General features: G+C 39.2%; 1 protein-coding gene across 1 annotated transcript in view; it reads left to right on the top strand.

Annotated features, from left to right (window-relative positions):
* LOC101312896 overlaps positions 1 to 12,381 on the top strand; it is an 84,695-nt gene that overhangs the window by 23,995 nt on the left and 48,319 nt on the right. The window contains exons 11-16 of the mRNA XM_004291954.1: positions 1,175 to 1,349; positions 2,181 to 4,156; positions 4,563 to 4,709; positions 4,800 to 4,944; positions 5,180 to 5,381; positions 5,589 to 7,121. Coding sequence (XP_004292002.1) covers positions 1,175 to 1,349; positions 2,181 to 4,156; positions 4,563 to 4,709; positions 4,800 to 4,944; positions 5,180 to 5,381; positions 5,589 to 7,121 — 4,178 coding nt within the window. The remainder of the gene's footprint in view (positions 1 to 1,174; positions 1,350 to 2,180; positions 4,157 to 4,562; positions 4,710 to 4,799; positions 4,945 to 5,179; positions 5,382 to 5,588; positions 7,122 to 12,381) is intronic.

The following is a 12,381-nucleotide window of genomic DNA, read 5'->3' as shown; positions in this document are numbered from 1 at the left end:
TTTGAGACAAGGTGATCCTATTTCTCCCTACCTCTTTCTACTTTGTGCTGAGGGTTTATCGGCTCTTATTGCCGATGCTGTTTCTAAAGGAGTTTGGCATGGATTGAGAGTGTGTGAGGGTGCCCACTACTGGAAAAAAGCACTTAGGAGACGGAATTATTTCGTCTCCTAAGTGACAAATTTCGTCTCCTAAGTACTTAGGAGACGGAATGTCCGTCGGCTAAGATCCGTCGCCTAGGTGTGGTGCGGTAGACACTTAGGCGACGGAACCTAAAATTTCGTTGCCTAAGTGGTTCTTAGGAGACGGAATACTTTCGTCTCCTAAGCACTTAGGCGACGGATTTTATTTTACAATTAAAAAAAAATTATCCACTTAGGAGACGGAATAGTTGAATTCCGTCGCTAAAGGTGAAAAAAAATTAAAAAAATAAAATAAAAACGCAAATTAGTGAACCCAGTAGAAGTTTACTGCTCCCAGTAAACTTCTACTGGGGGTCAGTAAAATTCAATGCAATATCTTCCTTTCAAATTCATGCCAATTATACACAACAGATACTCATTCTTACCCTAATAAACAAATTCATTGCCCCCTAGTAAACCCAGTGGAAGTTTACTGCCCCCTAGTAAACTTTTACTGGGGGTCAATAAACTTCAATACAGTATCTTCCTTTCAATTTCATGTCAATTATACACAACAGATACCCATTCTTACCCTAATAAACAAATTCATTGCCCTCTAGTAAACACAGTGGAAGTTTACTGCCCCCCAGTAAACTTCTACTGGGGGTTAGTAAACTTAAATACAATATTTTCCCATCAATTTCATGCCAATTATACATAACAGATACCCATTCTTACGCTAATAAACAAATTCATTGTTCCCTAGTAAACCTCGTGGAAGTTTACTGACCCTCAGTAGACTTCTATTGGGGGTCAGTAAACTTCAATATATTATCTCTCTTTCAATTCATGCCAACAATCTACCCCAAATATACCACCACCACCACTGTACCAAATAATCACCATGCCACCACCATCATATCAATCACATCCTAACAAAAATTAAAATCAAAATCAAAATCAAATTAAATAAAAACACATAAATCTATCACCAAAGCTAATTAAACCAGAAAAATTGAAGAACTTACCTTTCTTACCCCTTTGAAATTTCGAGGGACGGTAGTGGGTCGGCGAGAAGGCTTGGTAGAGAGAGAAAGGTGGCAGCAGCAGCAGCAGCAGCGTCTTGACGGTGGCAGGGACGGGGTGAGTCGGGTGAGAGAGAAAGGTGACCCAGATCTGAGGCTTGGTGCAAGAGAAAGGGATGAGGAGCTTGTTGGCGACGAGGACGGGTGAGTCGGGTCGGGTCGAGAGGGGGAGGTTGTTGGCTCCGAGGAGGATGCGGAGGTGGCTGGGTGATGTTGAAGAGGGTCTTGACGGCATTGAGAGTGGTGGCGTTTGTGGGGACGAAGTTGGAGGTGGCGTTGGTGGGGGTGGTGCAATTGAAGGTGACGGCGGAGGAAGGAGCGGTGAGAATGGAGAGAGAGGCCGGCATAAGAGTGATGGTCTAGAGAGAGAGAGAGAGAGAGAGAGAGAGTGGAGCTCTAGGAAAAGATGGGTTTCCTTCTATTGATAAAGTTGGTGAGTGTGTGATTTAAAAGAATTGATATGTTTTGAAAAATTTTGGTTTGAATTTTCATGAAATTTTACGCGGGAAGATGGACGCTCAAATTTTTAGAACTTAAGCAACGGAATGTTCTATTTCCGTCGTCTAAGTGATTCATAATTTTTTTTTATTTTAAAACTATTTCGTCTCCTAAGTAAACATTTCCGTCTCCTAAGTTCTACTTAGGCTACGGAATGTAATTCCGTCTCCTAAGTGATTCATATAATTTTTTAATTTTTATTTTTTCAAAATGCCGTCATCTAAGTAAAAATATTTCATCTCCTAAGTAGTACTTAAGCGACGGAAATTCGGTCGCCTAAGTCATTCTTAGGAGACGAAATCAAAATATTTCCTCTCCTAAGAACAACTTAGGAGACGGAAACTGTTTCGTCGCTTAAGTAGAAAATTCCGTCGCTTAAGTACCACTTAGGAGACGAAATTTTTTAATTCCGTCGCCTAAGTGCTATTTTCCAGTAGTGGCCCCAACTATCAGTCATTTATTTTTTGCCGATGATAGTCTGCTATATGCTAGGGCTTCTCTACAAGATTGTGCCCTTATTCGGCAGATTCTGAATGTGTATGAAGATGCTTCGGGCCAACAGGTTAGTTTGCAGAAGAGTAGTGTGACTTTCAGTGGCAGTGTGCTTCCCATTTTACAACAGAGTTTGGCTAATTACCTTGGTATGCCGATTGTGGCTGCCCATGACAAACACCTGGGTATCCCAACTCGAGTGGGACGTTCTCGAAATGATACTTTTGCTTATATCAAGGATAACCTGACAAAGAAGTTAACAGGGTGGAGAACGAAATTATTAAGTGTGGCTGGGAGAGAAATACTGATTAAGGTAGTAGCTCAAGCAGTGCCATTGTATACTATGAGTAATTATTTATTGCCACAGGGAATGATTCAGGAACTCCATCAACTTTGTGCCAAATTTTGGTGGGGTGGAACAGATGAGAAAAGAGGAATGCATTGGAGGGCTTGGGATGCTTTATGTAAACCAAAAGCGAAAGGAGGTATGGGTTTTCATCATTTGTTTGCTTTTAATTTGGCCATGTTAGCTAAACAGGGTAGGCGACTGCTACAATATCCTTCCTCGCTACCCAATCAGTTGTTGAAAGCAATATATTTCCCCCATTGCAATTTTTGGAAAGCTGAGCTAGGAAAGGCCCCCTCGTATGCATGGAGGAGTATTCTGGAAGGGCGGGATACATTGCGGAATGGAATCCAGAGGTTGATTGGTGATGGAATGTCAACAAATGTGTGGGATGATCCGTGGTTAATGGGTGAGAACTTATTGCCATTTTTTTCTGATACTGTTACTCGAGTCTCTGATCTTTTTGTGAGCCCTGGAGTGGGGGATGTGGTTTTGCTATCTCATTTATTCCCAGCTCACATTGTACACAAGATTCAAGCATTACCGATTAGTAGCAGAAGTAACTCTGATAAATGGATTTGGGCTCCGGATAGAAAAGGTTTGTTTATGGTAAAGTCAGCTTACCATATAGCGAGGACAAGGGTTTTAGAAGATCATGTCATGGCTCTTAATCCTTCTGCGCAATTGTGGAATAAGATTTGGAATGCTCCAGTTCCGGGTAAGGTAAAAATATGTGTATGGAAAGTAGCTTCTAATATTCTCCCATCACGAAGTCGGCTTAGTCAAAGAGGTATTGATATTGACACCCAGTGCCCATTTTGTGATGAAGAAGTAGAATCTCCTATCCATGCATTGAGAGACTGCCCCCATGCCGCAGCTTTTATTCAGTTGGTGGATGTTCCTATACAGCTAGCCGATACAAATGCTCTTGACTGGTTAGTATCCTCTTTGGAAAACTCTCCTTCTACTTTTGCTACTCTTATGATGATTATTTGGTCGGTTTGGAGGAACCAAAACGACCACGTCTGGAATAATAATGCAAAGCAGGCTACTGAGGTAGTACCTCTTACCCTGCGTTGGTGGGAGGAGTTTAAATCTGCATTTGTGAAAAGAAGAGGTCGCAATGTCTCACCTCGGGACAGATGGATCACACCTTCTTCGGGGTACATCAAACTGAATGTTGATGCAGCCTACAACAATGCATCTTGTATGGCTAGTTTGGGAGGGGTTTTCCGCGATCATACTGGTAGTTGTTTGGGAGTTTTTATGCAAGGGTTATTCTCAGCACACTCTGCACATCATAGTGAATTAATGGCATTGTTGGTAGGAGTGCAGGTAGCGATCCACCATAATCTCTATCCTCTTTCCATTGAGACAGATTGCCTGGTCTTGGTTTCGGCCCTTACCAGTGGCTCCCTCGATGATTCTGATCTTGGATTCCTAATTGAAGACTTGCGGGCAAGCTTGTCTACTATTACTGCTCCAGTCCGGTTTATGAGAAGATCAGCAAACAGAGTGGCTCATGTTATAGCCAAAGAGGCTTTTAGTGGTCCTGCTAATTTAGTTTTTACTATTGATCCTTCTCGTGCTGTGAGAGGGATGCTTTCCTCTGATTGTAATGATGTTTGATCAATGAATTCGATTCATTTCCTCAAAAAATTTCAATTTCTTCTTAAGAAAAATTCATTCTGTAAAAGTAAAATGATAATCATAATGGTTTACTCTCCTTTTTATATAGAGGTGATATTACAAATGTAATTAAAATGTACATAATGACAATAATAACTTATTATTGATAACATATTGAGCAATTACACCCGTTGATTACATAATTAACTCTCGTCAGTTACTTTGACGACTGACAAGGACACATAAAACATTTTTCCTTCAACAATTTCAATAAATGTTTTGTATTGAATTGTCAGATATGAATCCAAATTATTCATAAAATTGTTGAAGAGATTTGGCCCAAGTAGTAAGACATACCATTTTAAATGTGGCAAAATATCTTGTTGGAATAGACTCTCGCGTACAAGACGTGCTCAAGCTACTAGATGTTCAGGAAAGTATAAGTTTGCTTGATAGGAATCGAATATGGGGAATTGGTGGAATAGGCAAGACAACAATTGCTAAAGCTGTTTACAATTCAATTGCCCATATGTTTGAAGGTAGCTGTTTTCTAGTAAATGTTAGAGAACAATCATTATCATTCAGAGGTCTGGTAAACCTGCAAAACATTCTTCTTTCTAAGATTCTAGGGCCTAAAGGTTTGATTAGTGTGACCGATGCTAATGAAGGAATCAATGTAATCAAGGATAGGTTGAGCCAGGAAAAAGTTCTCTTAATTCTTGATGATGTGGATCATATGGACCAATTGAAAAAATTAGCTGGGGAGTCACGTTGGTTTGGTGCGCATAGTAGAATTACCGTAACAAGAGATAAGAATTTCCTAGCAGGTCATCTAATATACCAAGTCAAGGAATTGAAATATGAAGAAGGTTTAGAACTCTTCAATTTTCATGCCTACAAAGGAGATAGACGTGAGCAACAGTGCATTGAACTTGCATATGAGGTAGCTAGCACTCTGTGCTAGAGGGCTTCCTTTAGCTTTGGTTGTGCTGGGTTCACATCTGTCTAGTATCAGAAAGGATCATGATGAAGCTTTGGTTGAATTTGAATATTATGATGCGGTGGAAAGCTATGGGGTTCAAGTAGCAATGCCACAACATGATGAAGATGACTCTATGGAGGTATTGGTCCATGAAGTTGATAATGGGAAGTCCAACAACTTCAGTGATGAAGACGATGAATTGATCTCAGAAGATGAAGACTTGAGAAATGTGTGCTCGTCTCAAAATGATGACCGTCATGACCAGGAATTAGCACTAATTTACCGCGTTTTCTAGTCTAGAACCACCGGGGAAAATCGAAAAAAAAGCGCGAGTCCCTGGTAAACACGACGTCGTTTGGTCATGTCCTCCCTAATTTAAATTGCTTCATTGTTTTACTTCTCCCCGCGTTTTCAAGTTTCAATACCAATTTCAAAGCAAAGCGATTTCGATCGCATGTCTCTGAAAGAGAGTCTCATCTCTCACGTCCGATCCATCAAATCAGGTTTATCCTTACCCATTTTCACCTCCAACCAACTCATCCACCTTTACTCCAGACATGGCCTCACCCAACACGCCCAGCACCTGTTCGACGAAATGCCCCATCGAAACGTCTACTCTTACAACGCCATCATCTCCACCCACATCAAGTCACACAACTTGGACCGGGCCCGGCGGCTATTCGACGCCGCTCCTTATAAAGACCTCGTCACTTACAACTCTATGCTGTCTGGCTACACTAGCACTGACGGTTACGAGGCTTGCGCGGTTGGGTTGTTTAGGGAAATGCGGTTGCGGGATGATTGCGTCGGAGTTGACGAGGTTACTCTGACTACCATGCTCAACTTGAGTGCCAAGTTAGAGACGGTTTGTAATGGGAGGCAGTTGCATTGTTGTATGGTGAAAACTGGTAATGATTTGAGCGCTTTCGCAGTGTGCTCGTTGGTTGATATGTATTCGAAGTGCCGGTGTTTTAGTGATGCGTGCAGTGTGTTTAGTGGGTATAGAGGGGCGGTTGACTCGGTTTCAAAGAATGCTGTGGTGGCGGCTTGTTGTAGAGAAGGAGAGTTGGAAATGGCGGTTGATCTGTTTTGGAGAGAGGCAGAGAAAAACGATGTTGTGTCTTGGAACACGATGATTTCAGGGTATGCGCAGAATGGTTGTGGAGAGGAGGCATTGAGTTTGTTTGTTCGCATGGCAGAAAGTGGATTTCGATGGAATGAGCATACTGTTGCTAGTGTTTTGGGTGCTTGCTCTGGTTTGAAGAACTTCCGACTAGGAAAGGAAGTCCATGCTTGGGTGTTGAAGAATCGAATGAGTTCTAATCCGTTTATAAGTAGTGGCATTGTTGATGTCTATTGCAAGTGTGGAAATATGGGTTATGCAAAGTCAGCTCATAAAGCAATGGGAAGTAAAAATCCGTTTTCAATCACTTCATTGATCTCGGGTCATGCCTCTCAAGGTAACCTAGTGGAAGCAAGGACACTTTTTGATTCATTAGCTGAAAGGAGTATGGTTGTATGGACAGCTTTGTTTTCTGGGTATCTCAACTCACAACAATATGAAGCTGTATTTAAGCTTCTGGGCGAATTAAGGGAAAAGGAAGTAATAGTTCCTGATGCTTTGATTCTCATCAGTGTGCTTGGTGCCTGTGCAATTCAAGCTGCCTTGGACCCTGGGAAGCAGATTCATGCTTACATCTTGAGGAATAACATTGAAGGAGATAAGAAATTGTTCAGTGCTTTAATTGATATGTACTCAAAATCCGGGAATATTACTTATGCAGAAAAGGTTTTCAAAGGCGTCTTTGACAGAGATATAGTTGTTTACAATGTGATATTAGCTGGTTATGCTCACCATGGTTGTGAAACTAAAGCTATCCAGATTTTCGAAGAATTGTTGAAGAGAGGTATTAGGCCTGATGCAGTCACATTTTTAGCACTTCTTTCAGCTTGTCGTCACTCTTGTTTAGTGGAATTGGGTGAGCAATTTTTCCAGTCCATGACAACAGATTACAGCCTCTTACCTGAACTGGAGCACTATGCATGTATGGTAGATTTGTATGGCAGGGCTAACCAACTTGAGAAGGCAAAAGCATTGATGAGAAATATTCCTATAGAGTTGGATATCGGTGTGTGGGGGTCATTCCTGAATGCTTGTCTGGTTAATGGAACTACAGTGCTTGCTAGAGAGACAGAGGAGAGACTTATAAAACTTGGGGGAGGTACCGCGGATCGGTATGTGCAGTTGGCTAATTGCTATGCTGCTGAGGGTAACTGGAAGGAGGTTGGGAGATTGAGGAAGAAGATGAAAGGGAAAGAGGTCAAGAAGACTGCTGGTTGCAGTTGGTTATACGTGGATAATGGAGTTCATACATTTATTTCTAGTGATAAAAGACACCCAAAAACTGAGAATATATATCTCACCTTGGCATCCTTGACTGAAGAGCTATATCCGATATCTGGGGAGGTCATAATTTGAATTTTACCATCTCAAGACAACTAATTGGATACTGCTTTTAACCATGCTAGCCCACTCTTGACAACAAAATGGTGTGGCTTAATACAACTAATTGGATACTGCTTCTAACCATGCTAGCCCACCCTTCATTTCTGGATGTAGGTACTGTATCATATATCCTCAACTTCTATCTACCTTTTATAAGAAAGATTGTTAGTACATTAGGGCATATATAGCATTTAGTAATAAATTGATAAATGTCCACCCCCACCCACCCACCCCCCCCCCCCCGCCAGGCTTAACTATGAGATAATATTTGATGCTAGCAGCTGCTATCCTATTTTTATATACAATAAAATCATGGTATCACCACTATCTAAGATATAATCTACTGATCTTTCTTTTAGCACAATTGATTAAAATGTAATTTTGGTCCATTATTGAGATTAATGACTCTGTAGACATGTTTTACAAAAATCAAATTCATTATTGTCCTTGATTTTCTTCTTTGGATTAGCAAATAATTACTGTAGACTGCAAATAACTGAAACAGTCGGACACAATTCTGTTGTAACTGTAATGCTTAAATGCAAGATAGAATACAGTATTTTGGATCTTTCTGTAGTGGCTGGTACTTCTTGTTTCTTTTTAAAGCTACACTTCTAATAGTTTTTTTTTTACATATTTCATTAAATTATTGTCCTATGTGTTTTGGTACAGCTCCAGTAACAAAAAAAATCTAAGGGTTCTTATGCCCTCAGGTCACAAAATGTTCCTTACTTTTCCTTCCGAAATGGAAGTGTCCACAGCGTGACAAAAGAGAAAATGTTTGGTTAAATTAAAGCTAATCTATTGAATGACACTTGGTAACCATAAGATACATGGATGGAAGTCATGGCAACATGGATCCCATTGAACACTCAGAAAGCAATCCATCTTCTCCCTGTAAAGGTGGGAACAGCTGACATGGTTCAAGCAGGTAATTCCTCATTTTGTTGGTTACTCATTCTATTCATGGTCATGTGCAACTACGTACAAGCACTTTAATTATTTGAGCCCCCTAACAGTAACTACCTAGATATTTGCTAGAGTTTCTCATCTCTTAAATATTAGGGTTCAGTTAAGATTGAGTGTTCAGCAGGAGGCCCCGGTTTGAACCCAAATCTGCAAAAGCAGGTTTTTGGGATTTCCGGGTATTCAGAAACTGAAGGCAGGGGGGTTGGGGTGGGGGAGGAAGGAGTCCAGTAGTGTTATGTCTTTCCAATGCTTATTTTCATGCATTTCATAATGGGTTGGTTGGCACATCTAGCACTTTGAAATTCCTAGCTCACAAATTATAATACAATAGCCTTGATACTGAGTAAGTTGGTTCTTCCAATATTGATCAGGCTTTATTAGATGTTTGGATTGATAAGAATGAGTAATATGTTTTGCTTTGGGATGGAGTGCACCAAATGGTGTTGTGTTTACTTGGCCAGTTTTGGTATATTATTTACTTTTATCTATATGAGTATTGTGATTTATGATAAGTACATTTGATACAAGCAACTTCTTTATTGTCAGATTAAAAGTGTACCTCTCATTATTTATCCGTCTTTCTATGAACTTTCAAGATACAATGTGTTAGATTCATGTACTACAGGAACCTATTGTAAGAATTTTACTGGAGTCATGGTCCTCACCAGAAGGAGAGTAGCATTCCATGGGTCCAACTGGTTTAAAATAATATTCAATATGTTGTTTGTCAAACTGGTCAGTTTCTCAGATGAATGGTGAAAAACTCATCTAATGACTCTTCCTTAGAAACCTATGGGTGTGAGGATGGATCTGTGTATCCTTAGTACAATCCGAATGCATCATTTTTCTTTCTCTGTTTTTTTCCTTTTTTTTTTTTTTTTTTTTTTTTTTGTCAAAGTACTAGTTTCCCGTGATAGTATATGTCATCTATATTTATTTTGTTCATATCTTTGTTATCAACAAAACAATTGGTGTGTTTGTAGTCTTTTACTCTTTTTACTTCAGTCTATTACCACACTTCTTCTTGGCCCCCAAACACTAAAAACTACTTGTGACCCAAAATTCCGTTTAATTATAAATCCTTATGTCTGAAGGAATATACCAATGACGAATAACTGTGCAGCCTCTTTGATGTGTATAAATTCCTAATAATGGACCAAGATGGTGTGTATGTTTGTGTACAACAATTTTTCAGTTCTTTGGTGTATTACATAAGATGTAGTATATTTTGACTATTCTTGGGTTGTTTACCTTCATTGAGTGTAAATTTCGGTCTTAGTTGGCTAGAAAATCCTGGAAGCAGTGGCCAGGAGCTGTTGATAACATATTTCATGCTGGTACCCTCCAGGGTACATTTATTTTCTGATAATGTATAATCTTTTGTAGAGTTTGGAAGAAACGTGCTGGTGGCTACGGTGGTGGATTGAACCCAGAGCATGAAGGGGATGGTGGTTATTGATGTATTCTTCCTTGTCTACCAATTAAGTATGATGCTTGGCCGGCCAAGAACGACGGCAGATCACTTCCAGTTGGTCATCTTAATATGCCATCCATTCAGGCAAGTTCTTAATAAATTCTTTGCATGCAATTACTTCAGCTTAGCAATTAATTACAGGCAAAATAAGCTGGAGGAGAAAATATTGACAGTCATTTGAGTGATTTGGTAGTCAGGTAAGTAAAGTTTAATAAATCTTAATGCTGTTGTTTGGATTGTATTGGCTTGTGTTTTATAGCTGAAGAACATATCAGTTTAATGTGTCAAAGCAAGTTACCCCTCTCAGCATTAGCTTTTAATTTATTTATTTTCATCAGTAGGAGGTTGTTTGCCAATAATGGTAAATTGTGAAAGTGAGGATTATGTGGCAGCTTAACAAAGCCAGTGCCGTTTATAGGAACTGCATATGCAAGTTATTAACTTGGAAAGCAAATTTTTCTTGGTAGGCAGGTTGAGACGCTTCCACTTTCCAAAACGTAATTGATGATAGAATAAGGAAAACCTTAAACTCAATAATTTGAGAATTCAAAATCTTTGGTGTTATCCATATTTATGGTATGACTGTTTATTAGAAGTTGAGAACAGAAATTTGAACGGAAGTTGTGGCCAGTGGCAACTCCTTTATTACCCAGTACTGCTTTCTCATGTTGTTTACTTATTCTTTTGATCATATGCTACTGTTGAAGAGCATAGCAATGGTCTGAAAAGATGGATATTAGGTTTTGAGAGAGAAAATGAAAAAAGCGAACACTATAATGTTATGTATTCATCTCCATGTTGATTTCAAATTTGTTGTTTGTTATAAAACCCAATTAGAAAAATCCCAGCTAACAGGACCTAATATCTTAACATTCTGAGGATTTGGTCGCTTTGATATTAATTATATTTCTTACTCGTGCAGATAGATAATAACAAGTACAAGTTAAATGCCATATAAATTGTATGAGGTTGAGAACACTGATTAATGTGTTGTGTTTACTGTATTAGACTATTGACCAATTTTGGTTTATGGGTTACTAATTTTGTCTATATGTACATTTGATTTAAGCAACTTCTCAAACTAGACACAAGTTTTTCTGTCTTTATTTGAACTGTTAAGATCGTAAGGGCAATGGGTTACATTAGTGAACCTATCAAAAGAATCAGCCACCAGTTATTGCGTTTTCATTAATGTCATGGGTCTCATTTTCCAACATGAAAAGGAAACCGTACATGTGATATACTGTTCATCATATGCACCATATGGCATGTCTAAGCAATACTGCAATACAGCAATACTTGGAAATTGACAATATATAAATTATAGACTCATCAAGGGTTTAGGTATTGGTGTCTAGAATATTTGGAGGATAACAGCTTTAGTGTAAGGCTCGTTGGAGGTTTGAAACCATCCACAGTAATAGTAACTAATAGTTGGACACCATATAAACTAGTGATGCTCATAGTGATTCTATTCATTGCATTCTTTGTATTTTTTTTTTTCCCTTTAGGTGTGAAACATTTTCATAGAAAAAAATGTATGGCATCTTCAGATAATAAGGCTGGGGCTTTCCGCTTTCTGTTTTGAATTACCTCACAAGGATGTACTCATTTCCTTTCCTGGTGCACTGCCTTCATAATGTACATTCTTTTCCGGTACAAAATTAGAAGTATTATGTAGAGTTTCCTGCCATAGGTATTCCTTCATTTCTGTCAGTCTTGCGTTGACCTGCATCCAGAGCTGGACTATTTGTTGAAGATAAAGTTACTTGGAACCCATTCTGTTGCATGGTCCCCAATCCCTGCAGTGCATTGATATAAACTAAGCATTTTGAAGTGACGTGTCGCGTAACCGGGGTCAAACAACTTCAATTTAATTACCCTGCAATCGTAGTAATATGGACAAGTAGGGATCGTTCTAGCCGGGGAAACCAAAGGGCGATCGAAAGAAGAGAAATCAAACAACTTATAAACAAGTATTCACATATATACATCGAAATATTGGGGGGTTTGAGATTGATTAATCCTAACAAATAATCTACTGAAAATTAAACCTAAGATTATTATATACAAGTGATCAACATACTCATGCAACACATAACACGAAAAACCATCAAGAACACATAACAACTTCATGCAAGGCCGGGCAGCAACGTTCAAATTATCCTAGACTCTAACCAATTCCGATTCTAATTAGAGCCTTTGCGGTTATCTAATTGTTAAGTACTCCTCAAGTATTAGTAACCATCTTGCGCTTGATCCTAAACATGAATGCTAACT

The sequence above is a fragment of the Fragaria vesca genome, linkage group LG2, assembly GCF_000184155.1.
Source record: "Fragaria vesca subsp. vesca linkage group LG2, FraVesHawaii_1.0, whole genome shotgun sequence".
NCBI classification, from domain to species: domain Eukaryota; kingdom Viridiplantae; phylum Streptophyta; class Magnoliopsida; order Rosales; family Rosaceae; genus Fragaria; species Fragaria vesca.
Note: the sequence above shows the minus strand (reverse complement) of the source record. Positions and strands in the feature narration are given on the sequence as shown.